The following is a 12,500-nucleotide window of genomic DNA, read 5'->3' as shown; positions in this document are numbered from 1 at the left end:
GTGTGTGTTCTGTGGACGGTGGGGCTTTCCCACTTGCTGCTACTTAAAACTCCCCCGTGCGAAAGGGGTTGTGGGCTGGTTGGGGTAGGGGGGTTGAGGCGGAGGGAGGCACTGTGAGTTAACCTGGACACACACACACACACACACACACATAAACCCAGACAGCAGAGATTATTAGGTCTCTCTCTGAGCCAAATCCTCCCATGTACGCATCCGTTTTGTCAATGAAAGGCGAGTACCTGCCAAAGGATAGCCCAGGCATCTCTCTCACACACACGCACACACACACACACACACACACACACACACACACACACACACACACACACACACACACACACACACACACACACACACACACACACAAACACCTGGGACTGAACTTTGCATGTCAGTACCATAAAAAAAAAGCAACAAAAAAAAGAAGCATTTGGCCCAAGCATTTACGACAGATGTTTTACTGCCTCTAAAGCATCACGCACACACCCTCACAGCCAGACACACACACCCTCACAGACACACACACACCACTGTTGAGAGCCTTGGCTAGTTAGCGTGCTTGGGGACCTTAGCGCCGACGCCTCCTCTGGTCTCTGTTCATTCCAGCCAATCAAAGCTGCCTATAGCTCCATCATAAATCTGCCTACGTGGAACAGTGTGCGTGTGAGCGTGTGCGAGTGTGTCCGTCCGTGTGTGTTCCTGTGTGTGTGTGTCTCAAGGCTCCAGTCATCGACTGCACAGCAGATCGGGAGCAAACTCGGGGCGCCGCTTGTCAGCGATGACCCAAAGCGACGGCGGGCGGGGAGGGAGATCAGGACGACCGCGGCGGGCTGCTGTTGCCACGGCGCCTCGGGATGACCTCATCCAGCGGCATGTGCTTCGAGTTCTGTGGCGAGAACCTCCGGCAGAACCTCCGTACATCAGCATCACACACACACACGCACACGCACACACACACACACACACACACACACACACACACACACACACACACACACACACACACACACACAGCCTTCACCCAAACCCCCAAACATCAGAGCAGGGTCTGCGTAGCGCGGCCGTGCGATGGCGGTGACTCCTACAGCGGACCACCACAACAAAGCACACACACACACTAACACACACAAATACACACACACACACACACAACCACACACATATCCGCTCTCCTTGAGGTGAGTGGTTGGGCCACGTGTGCATCCACGTCCTCTGTGATATTGTTCAAGGTAACTGAATCAAATACACCTCCCCTCCCCCCCCCCCCGCCCCCGCCCCCTCCAGCACCCACCAACCCTGGAACGGATGACTCTTTGACAAAAGCCAAACAAAACACACAAAACAACAAAAAGCCAAATGGCAAAGGAGACCTTGTTTTGGTTTTGGGAAGGAATCCTAGGATATCCACAGAGACGATGTTTTGTTTTGATGTCACGGTGAAGTACACATCCCGTCAACACAGCTGGGTCACACATGTCGTCCAGGGCCCGGGGCCGCGTGCTCACACGCCACTGCCCTGCGGACTCGTAGGAGGAGGGGGCACCGATGGAGAGAGACGCACAACTCCCTCTCGGAAAAACCCAAGACGTGTGAACGAGTTGGTCCGCCGCTGACAACGTTTTTAAGGGCGCCATATTATGTCACCAGATGGGAGTGTGATTAGCCGTTACAAGCCGTTTGGAAATCTGCCTCTTCTGACATCACAAGTGGGCGTGTCCACCTAGATGTGTGAAGGATAGATGAGCAACGTTTGCTACAGTCCACTGGGTAGACTGGGTAGACTGATCTATCCAGCATACATCTAGGTGGACACGCCCACTTGAGATGTCAGCAGCGGCTGGTTTTCCAAACGGCTTGTAACGGCTAATCACGCTCACACCTGGTGGTAGAATATGTCACCTTTAAATCTGAGCTGCAAACGTCGAGGGCCGGACACCCTGACACCAGCCATACCGACTCCTCTTTCATTCAGCTATCTGCCCCGTCGTCCGCATGGATGGGATACTGTTTGGGATCTCTGCTGGTGATCTATGATCCAATATTGGTTTTGGTGGATCCCTAGACAGCGGCGATAATGTGTTTATTAATCATTACGAGGCGTATCAAAACCTGCGTTGTAAAGGTTGCTCATGAGTCAGGACTGCGGTCGTGTTAATCCATGCCTCTGTTTGTTTACACTGTGCAAATGTCAATCAGGCCGCAGGCAAGGGTGTGTGTGTCTGTCTGTGTGTATTTCATAGTGTGTATCACATATTCAAAGCGTTCCGGCAATGAGAAAGGGTTAGGCCCTACCTAAAGCATGGAATGTGAAACAAATACAAACAGGCACACACACACACACCCAACCATGTGGACCGCTTGTGACCCTGCTGAATATGCCTGCAAGGCAATTGCTCGGGGCAGTGCATCGGAGAGAGAGAGAGAGAGAGAGAGAGAGAGAGAGAGAGAGAGAGAGAGAGAGAGAGAGAGAGAGAGAGAGAGAGAGAGAGAGAGAGAGAGAGAGAGAGAGAGAGAGAGAGAGAGAGAGAGAGAGAGAGAGAGAGAGAGACAGAGACAGAGACAGAGAGAGAGTGTATGTGAGTGTATGTGTGCTGTCGTTTGTCCCGTGGAATGCATGGTGCGTCGGGCGTCCCGGGCCGCTAGCAGGCGCACAGTGGGCCCCTGTCCAGCCCCGACGGCCCCTCCAGGGCCTGACCAATGCTCTGGTCCCGCCAGTGGGCCCCGTCTAATCCAATTACACCCCAGCACTAATTAACCGGAAAATCTGCCTCAATTGTCCGTTGTGGATCGGGACCACCGTCCTCTGCTGGCCCAGGAGACGGGGGAGACAGCACACAGTTGTTTTGGACACACACACACGCACCTGCGCGCACACTACCACACTAGTCTAGGACACATGATATGATAGTTTGTACGTTTAGATGAATATGACATTGCTGCAGGTGCACCAGAAAAAGCAACTGGAAGGGGAAAGAGCAAGAGAGGGAGAGAGAGACAGAGCCAGAGAGAGAGAGAAAGACAGTGAGTGTGTGTGTGTGCGTGTGTGTGTGTGTGTGTGTGTGTGTGTGTGTGTGTGTGTGTGTTTGGGTGTGTGTGTGTGTGGGCGGGAGCCAGACAGTGTAACACATCGTCCTTCCTCGTTTGTTTGTTTTTCCGAGCGTAAACCCTGTTTTAATAGCTCTGGGGCTCAACCACAGACACTGTGTGAGTGTGTGTGTGTGTGTGTGTGTGTGTGTGTGTGTGTGTGTGTGTGTGTATGTGTGTGTGTGTGTGTGTGTGTGTGTGTGTGTGTGTGTGTGTGTGTGTGTGTGTATGTGTGTGTGTGTGTGTGTGTGTGTGTGTGTGTGTGTGTGTGTGTGTGTGTGTCTGTTTGTGCGCCAATCGCCACCTATCCATCGGTTTCTATTACTGCAGGTTGACTTCGATAGAAAAGGTTGCCTACATCAACACACGAATGCTGGGTAGCATGATGAACACACATTCAAATTCAACCCCCCCCCACCCCTGACCCCCCTACCCCCCTAGTCGTTGTTGATGTTGAAGTTGTTGATGTTATTGTTGCTGGGGTTTGCTGCAGCCCTATCAGAGAAGCGCGTCAGACTGAGCTTGTGTTTACCTCCAAAACACCAGAGATCGGTTATTGATCGGCTAACACTGTTTGATAAGTTGTATACTTCTTCCTACTGCTTTACAGGCATATCCATTGGATATGGTAACATGCTTATTTATTTTTTGATTTTAAATATTTTCGTTTTTCCTTTATGGATTTTTCGTGCTTTTCGTTCTGTTTTGTATTATTGTTTGTATGATATGTTAGATTTGTATTGATCGGTCTGAAATGAATGTAAGCAATTCAATAAAAAAAATGGCCACAGCGCTTGCTATGCTAAGCTAACTAGCTTGCATGGCTACGAGCAGTGCGGTCGGCGTAGCGGAGCCTCGTGCTGTGCACACAGCACAGTCAGCGCTGACATTAACACGACGGCGTTAGAACCAGAGCCAGGCCCGGGTTCCCCCCCCCTTTGGGTGTTGGCCCAGCATCGACGGTGGCGGGGTGCGATAACGATCGTCGCGGCAACACAAAAACCGCACCAACAACAACAACAACAACAACAGGGGGGTGTGGAGATAAGGGCCCCCACTCCGGGCCCCGGGGTCTATATTGAGGAGTCATCAGAAGGCCTCACATGACATCTGTGTACCGTTTTGGAGTGAGGATGGCTACAGCTTCTGAGTTCAGGACAGTGAAAACAACAGGAACACTGATTATGGATGTTTGTGGTTTTCTTAACTACACACAACAAACCAGTCTCTGATTCCCCGTCCGAAACCAATGTGTATGCGTGTGTGCGTGCTGCTCGCGGGTTCTTGTGTGTATCTTTGTGTGTATCATGTATTCAAAGCGTATTTCTCTGTGTATCATGTATTCATAGCCTGAATATATGAAAAGCGTGTACATACTCTTAACTACAGACAACAAACCAGGCTCTGGATCCCCATCCCAAAGCAGTGTGTTTGTGTTAGTGCGTGTACGTGTGTGCGCGTGTGTCTCTCGGCTGGATGGCCACAGCAGGCCCGACTGGTTATTTAAGGAGCGAGCCTCATGGCACACCAGATGGCGAAGAGAGACGATACGTAATTGGTCAGTGAGAAGCAAGAGGGGGGAGGGGGGGAGGAGGGGGGAGGAGGGGGGGGACTGGGATGGGGGAAATACGTCTGTTCCGGCTCATTCCTCACCCCTGGTGACGGCCCAGTGAGCGATCTGTGATTGGATTTGATCCGCGGTTAACGATTCCATGCTCTTTAGTTTCCTCAAAGGATAACGCACACACACACACACACACACACACACACACACACACACACACACACACACACACACACACACACACACACACACACTCACACACACACACACACAACACAAACACACACACAAACACACGACACAAACACACACCCCTGTATAACATGAGATAAAAATCAGCGGCGGAAACATTTTAATGAGTGATACATGATCATACAAAGAAAGTGTGGCAATTTATGAACATGCATGAGCATATGTCAACCACACACAGGGTTGCAGGTGTTATATATACACACACATGCACACACATGCACACACACCAACCGCACACACAAACACACAGAATGATATGCCCCAACACACGCTTACCCACCCACCCACCGACCGACCAACACAAACACACGCGCACACACACACACACACACAAACACACAAAGTAATAAGCACCAACGCACACACACACACACACACACACACACACACACACACACACAGAATGATATGCTCCAACACACGCACAAACCGACACACATACCCACGCACCCACCCACACACACAGTGTAATACGCACCAACACACACACAAACACACAGAACGATATGCACTTACACTTGCACAAACACACACACAAAACCGCACACCCCCTCACAAACACACACACACACACACACACACACACACACACGGACAGGGCCCCGAGCGCGTCTGGGTGGGGGTGCACACCACACACGCGTCTGATGGACGTCCAACAGTGTGTTCTTGGCCCACAGTCTGCTGCTAACATCCAATCTGAGCCCTGAAATAGACTGCTGCGCCACAGACTGAGAGCTCTCTGTGCAGAGCCCAGCCTCTTCCCTGGTTTGAGCAAGGCACACAGAATGAGGAGGTAAAAACAAACCAAATGCTGAGCAAAGGAAAGCTATCGGGCGGGGAAGTGCTCACCGTCCGAGACACTGTGCGTCTTTTAAACACTTGCACGTGTTTAGGGTCGCATCACTGCAACACCACTTCCTTCCACTCGGAAGGGCTGTGCGTGCAGGGTTTTCCCTTTGTGTGTGTGTGTCTGTGTGTGTGTGCATGGGGTAGGGTTGCCTGTGACCTAAAATATTGAAGACAAGGAGCCCGGTCGTCATGGAGATGCAATATGGCTGCTTTTCCGAAAATATACAGACGACGCCCAGATTGGTCAAAGTTGTTTTTCTGTTTTCGGTGGTAATCTGCTTTTACACAGCGGTAATCTGAATTTACACAGCGGTATGTGTGCTCTGTGGCTATGTGTGTATTTATATTGCGTTTGTGTGTTTAAATAAATCAGTTTAGCCCCTGGCTTTCCACACACACACACACACACACACACACACAAACACACACACACACACACACACGCACGCACACACACACACACACACCCTCACACACCTTCGGTGGTCCTACGCAAGCATCTGCTTGCCAGGAAAACCAGCGCTATAATTACCACGCTTCAGGTCCTCTGAACGTCAGAATTGAAATAATCACGGACAAGATCATTCTGTGGCCCTCAGACTGCACTCCTAGGGCCCCATAAAGGGTTTGGCGTGGACCCCTGGGGCTCTGTCTGTCTGTCTGTCCTTTTTCCATTTATAATCTAGAAGGCTGTATTCAAGCACACACCTCAGCAGCAAAAGGCGAGACGCATCATGGTCAAATGTCCTCAATTACCAGGACGTTCAATCGCACAAAACACTACAATTATTATGAGAATATAACCTAATGATTTTCACCCGATCCAAACTTGTACCACAAGGATACGAGGACTACAAGAAAAAAAAAAAGAAGTGGGCAAAAAAGTTTGGTCTTTGGGCCTCTTCTGGACGTTTCTTCCTCCTGGCAAGACGGTGGAAAGACATTTTTACCCTCTGAAGTCACCACCAGTGCGGGTGAAGTTGTGCAGCCGGACAGCATCGTGGCTGAGTGAGTTATGCGACTCCCAGCCACAGAGCTACCAGGTTGGATCCCCATCGCATCCACATCCTAGCCCTGAAGGCGTCCTTGTAGCGTGACGGGCGAAAACCTCTTCCACCTCCACCGTGACATGCATCAGGGGAACAGGGTCTGCTGTGCGGTTAAGGAGATATGCCGGTTATAGCGTGTTGTGAAATGACGTTTCTGAGCCCCTTTTGGTAAAGGTGTGAAAGGAGAAGAAAATGTAGGAGTAGAGACCAAAGGGGTGGCCATTGAAGGCAACCACAGTAAAGAAAGGAAAAAGTAAACCGCCCTTTAATTTGGAGAGGAAATAGTTCAATAATAAGCAGTAGCGGTGTGGTTTGCCAACTGCGCGGAAAAAAACAGCAATCAAAGAAGAAGCAATGGATACTTAGAAGAAAAGGCATTAAAGTAAGCCAAAGAACGGTGATGATAACACGCGAGGAGCAGCCGGGAAGAAGGAGAACAGAAACGGACCCGAATAAACTGAAACAAAGTAGGAAAGAAAGAGAATGAGATATATTTCTCTCTCTCTCTCTCTCTCTCTCTCTCTCTCTCTCTCTCTCTCCCTCATCTGGCCATGGTGGGGCCCAGCGTGGCACAAACACTCACACACACAAAAGGATCATTCTAAGGAGAGGAAAGAGGGGGTGGAGGAGGGAGGGCTTTGTATGTGTGTGTGTGTGTATGGGGGGGGACGGGGGGACTGTACAGAGGCATTGGGAAACTGTGTGAGAGAAAACTCTGGCCCTAGCCTCACATTCACAGCCAACGTGTAACATTCCCCCCCGCCCCCAGCCCCATGTTGCCACGGCTAAAGTGCTAGCGCTAACAGAAGAGCTTCAGATGGAGCCAGTGTAGAGGCTAGTTACACACACACACACACACACACACACACACACACACACACACACACACACACACACACACACACACACACACACACACACACACACACACACACACACACACACACACACACACACACACAAACACAGATTACACACATATACAGCTGACACAGCTAAATTCTCACAATAACCCCCCCCCCCGCCCCCATCCCACACACTCACACACACAAACACGCACACACACACCACACACACACATCAATGTGTTTTCTTGCTTTCTGAAGTGGTATTACTGTATGAAGGGGACAGGGGGGGGGCGCGGGTTCAATTAGGTTCAAATGAAACTCTTTAATACACTTTTCCATGGCACTTTAACCTTAAAAAACAATCAACTTAGAGTTGTATTCACAGGGAAAAGGTAGACACCACAATCACCACTGACTTCCACTCACCCTCACGTTGACGTTAACTGCTTTGTGACTCACACAACTCTTTGTGTTTAATCTTTAGCATCTTCTGCTACTGTAACACAAACCCAAACAACGACAGCAAACGCTGAACAGAATATCTACAGGGGGGGGGGGGGGGCTAAAAATAAACATCCTCTGTATCTTAACGCTGCTCTGAAAAGCGAATGAACGCATTTACCGAAGACGGAATGCTTCGCTCGTTCCCTCAGAGAAGTCCCCTCAGAGAAGCCTCCTCAGAGAAGTCTCCTCAGAGAAGTCTCCTCAGAGAAGCCTCCTCAGAGAAGCCTCCTCAGAGAAGCCTCCTCAGAGAAGCCTCCTCATGTCAGTTTGGTTCCTGCGCATCTGAACCGCGTGGGGAGGGAGGAGGGAGGAGCGAACAGCGCTATCTAAACAGGACTGCTGTGTGTGCCTCTCTCGCTCTCCCCAGATACATTACTCAGCGGTTTATGCCGCCATGTATAGATCCGCCATGACGCGACCTTAAACAGCGCTCTCTGACCGACGTTGTTAGCCTTAAGCACTTTGTCAGAGGGTTTAAAGAAATGTATGTATGTTTATGTTACGGAGACAGGCCTATCCTTTTTCTTTATATGGCTTTTTGGAGAAACCAGATCTTCGGTCTCTGTCTGCTCAACAACACACAGATGCACGCACAAACACACACACACACACACACACAGACACACACACACACACACACCACACACTCGCGCACACACACACACGCGCTCTCGGACACACACAAAAAATTTAATAAGTCCAGTCTATAATGCCTAAAACTACAACTTAGGGTCCGATGGAGTTCAAACGGCCATTGAACACAACAAATGTATAATGCATTTTACGACGTCGAAGCTAACCATATCTCATGCCAGGGATTAGCGTACATCAGACATAAACACAATTTGGCCCGGGGGGCTTTTGCCAACCTGGCGCCAAGGACCGGTGCTTGGAAGTCATACGTAGCGAGAGAGAGAGAGAGTTGCTCAACTGCAAGGCGGATGATAGTCTAGAGGAGATTTGGGGGGAACGTCGCAGAGAAAGTGAAGAAAATCCCCGTCGACCGAGTGTGTGTGTGTGTGTGTCTGCCGTGTCAGTGTGTGGTCCCTGTGTGTTGTGTGCGTGAGTCGTCCTACCCGTCCCCTCCTTGCTGCCGTTCTGGTGGCTGCGCAGCTCGTCCGACTTGTAGAAGTCGATGCTGGCGTACGTGTTGAGACTGGAGACGCCGCCGCCGCCGCTACCACCGGCCCCTGCTCCTCCCACTCCTCCTCCTGCTCCTCCTCCTGATGCTGATCCGGACCCCCCGCCGAGCAGGGCGAACAGGCGGGACGGGGCGGCCTGGAGCCCCGAGGGCCCGTCGGCGACCGGGTGAGGCGTCTCCTTGTTGGCCAGGTCCAAGTCTATGTAGTTGAGGCCTTGCTCTCCGCACAAAGCCTGGGCGACGGGTGACGGCTGCTGCCCGGGGAGGTGGAACTGTGCGGGGGAGTCGGCCGCTCCGCCGTTGCTGTTCCCCCACAGCATGCCCTCGAAGCCGAGGCGCCGCGCTACGGCCTGGGCGTGCTCCGGGAAGAGGGAGGCGGTGGAGGAGCTGGAGGAGGAGGAGGAGGAGGTGGAGGTGGAGGAGGGGGCGGGGCCGGAGGCGGCGGACGCCAGGAACGTCTCCGAGCAGTGCCGGCGGCGGCCCTGGGGGTCCGCCCGGATGACCTTGGCGCCGTGGTCGGGGTTGGCCAGGGGCTTGGCCGGGGGGAAGTCCAGCCCCAGGGGCAGCCCCGGGACGAGGGGGGCCGTGGGCCGGGCCGGGGGCGGGGCCTCGGGCGAGACGTTGGACGACGTGATCCGGGTGGGGGCGGAGCCGTCGCGGTTCAGGCTGAACGCCATCTCGGTGTAGTCGCCGCAGGACGTGGGCGACTCCGACTCGCTCGGCGGCGGGACGCTCTCGCGGCTCTTCCTCCGGGCCGCCCCTCCTCCTCCTCCTCCCGTCGCCACGACGACCACCACCTGCTCATGCTCCTCCTCCCGGCAGGGGCCCCCCGGCACGCGGCCGTGGAGCTTGGGCGCCTGGGCGGCCAGGGTGGGGGGGGTGGGGGGCGTGTGGAAGGAGGGGAAGCCCAGCGGCGTGAGGGAGAGCGGCGAGGGGCAGGGGGAGGGGCCCAGGTCCATGTTGACGTACTCCGAGGCCCCCGGTGGGGGGCTGAGGGGCGCCGAGGGGCTGCGGGACAGCGGCAGGAAGCCGCAGGCGGGCCGCAGTCTCCCGGGCTGCGGGGGGCCGCAGTAGCCCTGCCTCAGACCCCCGGCGCCGCCCTTGAACTCGATGCTGACGTACTCCCCGGGGCTCTTGGGCTCCGGGGCCAGGGGGTTCTCCCGCACGCGGGGCAGCGTGTTGGCCTTTGACACGTCCACGAACAGGCTGACGGGCCGGCTGCGGGCGTGGCCCCCCTGCTTGGCCGGGGCCGCCCCGCCGCGGCGCTGCTGCAGGCCGCCGCCGCCGCCGCCGCCGCCGCCGTTGACCTCCTTGGAGGGCGCTCCTTTGAGCTTGCCCCCCGGGGCGCTGTGGGGCCCCTTGGGGGTCCGCTCCTCGCCCTCCCCGCCCAGGCTCTCATTGCTGGCCGAGCTGGAGGAGTAGGACGAGGACGAGAGCGAGAGGTGGCGTCCCGCCGCCGCCGCCGCCGCCGCCGGACCCCCGCCGCCCCCCGTCCCCCTGCTGCTGCCGCCCGCCCCCCTGTTGGGCCGGCGGCCGCGGGCCACGCCCTCCTCGAACAGCCCCTTGGAGGGGTTGTGTTTGTAGGAGCGCGGCAGGGAGTAGTACGAGTACACCATCTTGGGCCCCGGCGTCTGAGGCCCCTGCTGGGCGGGGGCCCCGTGCTGGGGCTCCGCCTCCTGCGCCGGCGGGGGGCTGCCGTTGGCCGAGCGCGCGCTGATGGGCGACATGTTCATGTAGTCGCTGCCGGCGCGGCTGTCGGCGCTGCCCGGCCAGGCCCCGCCCCCCCGCTGCTCGGGGGAGCAGCTGCCGTGCGGCGACATCATCATGTAGCCGTCGGCGGCACGCGGCGGCGGCGCGCGGATGGGCTGCGGCGGTGACACGCTGTTGTTGGGCGTCATGGCCATGTAGTCGTCGGCGGGGCCCCTGGCCGACAGCTCGCCGCCGTCGGGGAAGGAGGCGGCCAGCGGGGGGCCCCCCGGCGGCTGGGAGCCGCCGCCCGGCAGCATGGACATGTAGCCGTTGTCCACGCCGGGCGGCGGGTGGGGCGACGCCGGCGTGGCCACGCCCCCCTCCCCGCCCCGGTAGAGCTCCGTCCCCCCGGCCACGTCCAGGTAGCCGCCGCCGGCTGAGGAGCCGCTGACCACGCCCGAGTCGCGCTGCGTGCAGGACGAGGACGCCGACGAGGCGAACGACTCGCGGCTGGTGCTGCGCGACATCACCGCGTAGTCCGCACAGTCCTCCTCGGGCCCCGGGGCCGGCGCGGAGGGGCCCTCGCCGCGGCGCTGCCCCCCCCGGGGGGCCAGCCGCTCCAGGGCCATGGGGGGCAGCGAGGCCCGCTTGCTGAGCAGCTGGCGCTCCGCCTCGCTCTCGCGGCTGGACGAGCGCCGCAGCACCCTCTTGGCCCCGGGCGGGGCCCCTGGGGAGCCCACGCCCCCGTCCTGGGACGCCAGGGAGCTGGCCGCCGAGCTGCAGTCCGTGGCCCCGCCCCTCCCGCCTCCGCCGCCGCTGCGGGCGCCGCACTGGCCCATCAGGATGTAGTTGGCCCCGGCGTCGTCCAGGGACCCGGGGCCCGGGCCGGGGGACGGCAGCGGGCCCTGCTCCCCGGGGGAGGAGCCGTACTCGTCCGAGGAGCCGTAGTCGCTGGGGGAGCCCGACACCGAGGCGTGGTGGGAGGGGGGCCCGCGGCCGTAGGGGCCCGCCGCGGCAGCTTGCCCCGGCGCCGGGGCCCCCGCCCCGCCGAACTCGGAGCCGTGGCCGGAGCTGGAGGACAGGCTGGGGGCCGGCGAGGGGGCCGGCGTGGAGATGGAGCGCATCAGGCCCAGGGGGGCCTTGGCGGCGGGGCCCGAGGACGAGCGCGCCGACTTGGAGCGCAGGACGGGGGTCCCGGAGCAGGAGCCGTTGGTGGCCGGGCTGGAGCCGGGGGGCCCCTGGGGGCCCAAGCAGCCGGCGGGCGCCCCCTCCTCGCCCTTGGCGGCGTCGCTGGCGGTGCGGGGCCGCGGGAGGCCGTGGCGGGGGGTGGGCGAGGCGTTGGCGCTGCCGGCCCCCCCGCCCCCTCCCCCGCCGATGGGGGGCTCGGTGCGCGAGCGGCGGGTGAAGCCCACCTGGCTGGGGGGCGGGTTGGGGTGGTGGCGGCGGGACGGCACGCTGATGGGGTTGGAGGCCGTGGCCCCGCCCCCCGGCCCCGAGCTGGACTGTGATTTGCTGCGCTG

At 57.3% G+C, this 12,500-nt stretch overlaps 1 protein-coding gene across 1 annotated transcript in view; it reads right to left on the bottom strand.

Moving 5' to 3' along the window:
* The window catches only part of si:ch73-335l21.1 (insulin receptor substrate 1), a 51,195-nt gene that overhangs the window by 21,906 nt on the left and 16,789 nt on the right, over positions 1-12,500 (bottom strand). The window contains exon 3 of the mRNA XM_030338813.1: positions 9,227-12,500. This exon is cut by the window's right edge and continues 78 nt beyond it. Within this exon, the coding sequence (XP_030194673.1) occupies positions 9,227-12,500 (3,274 nt within the window). The remainder of the gene's footprint in view (positions 1-9,226) is intronic.

The sequence above is a fragment of the Gadus morhua genome, chromosome 17 (genome assembly GCF_902167405.1).
Source record: "Gadus morhua chromosome 17, gadMor3.0, whole genome shotgun sequence".
NCBI lineage: Eukaryota > Metazoa > Chordata > Actinopteri > Gadiformes > Gadidae > Gadus > Gadus morhua.
This window is presented reverse-complemented; position numbering and strand designations above follow the sequence as displayed.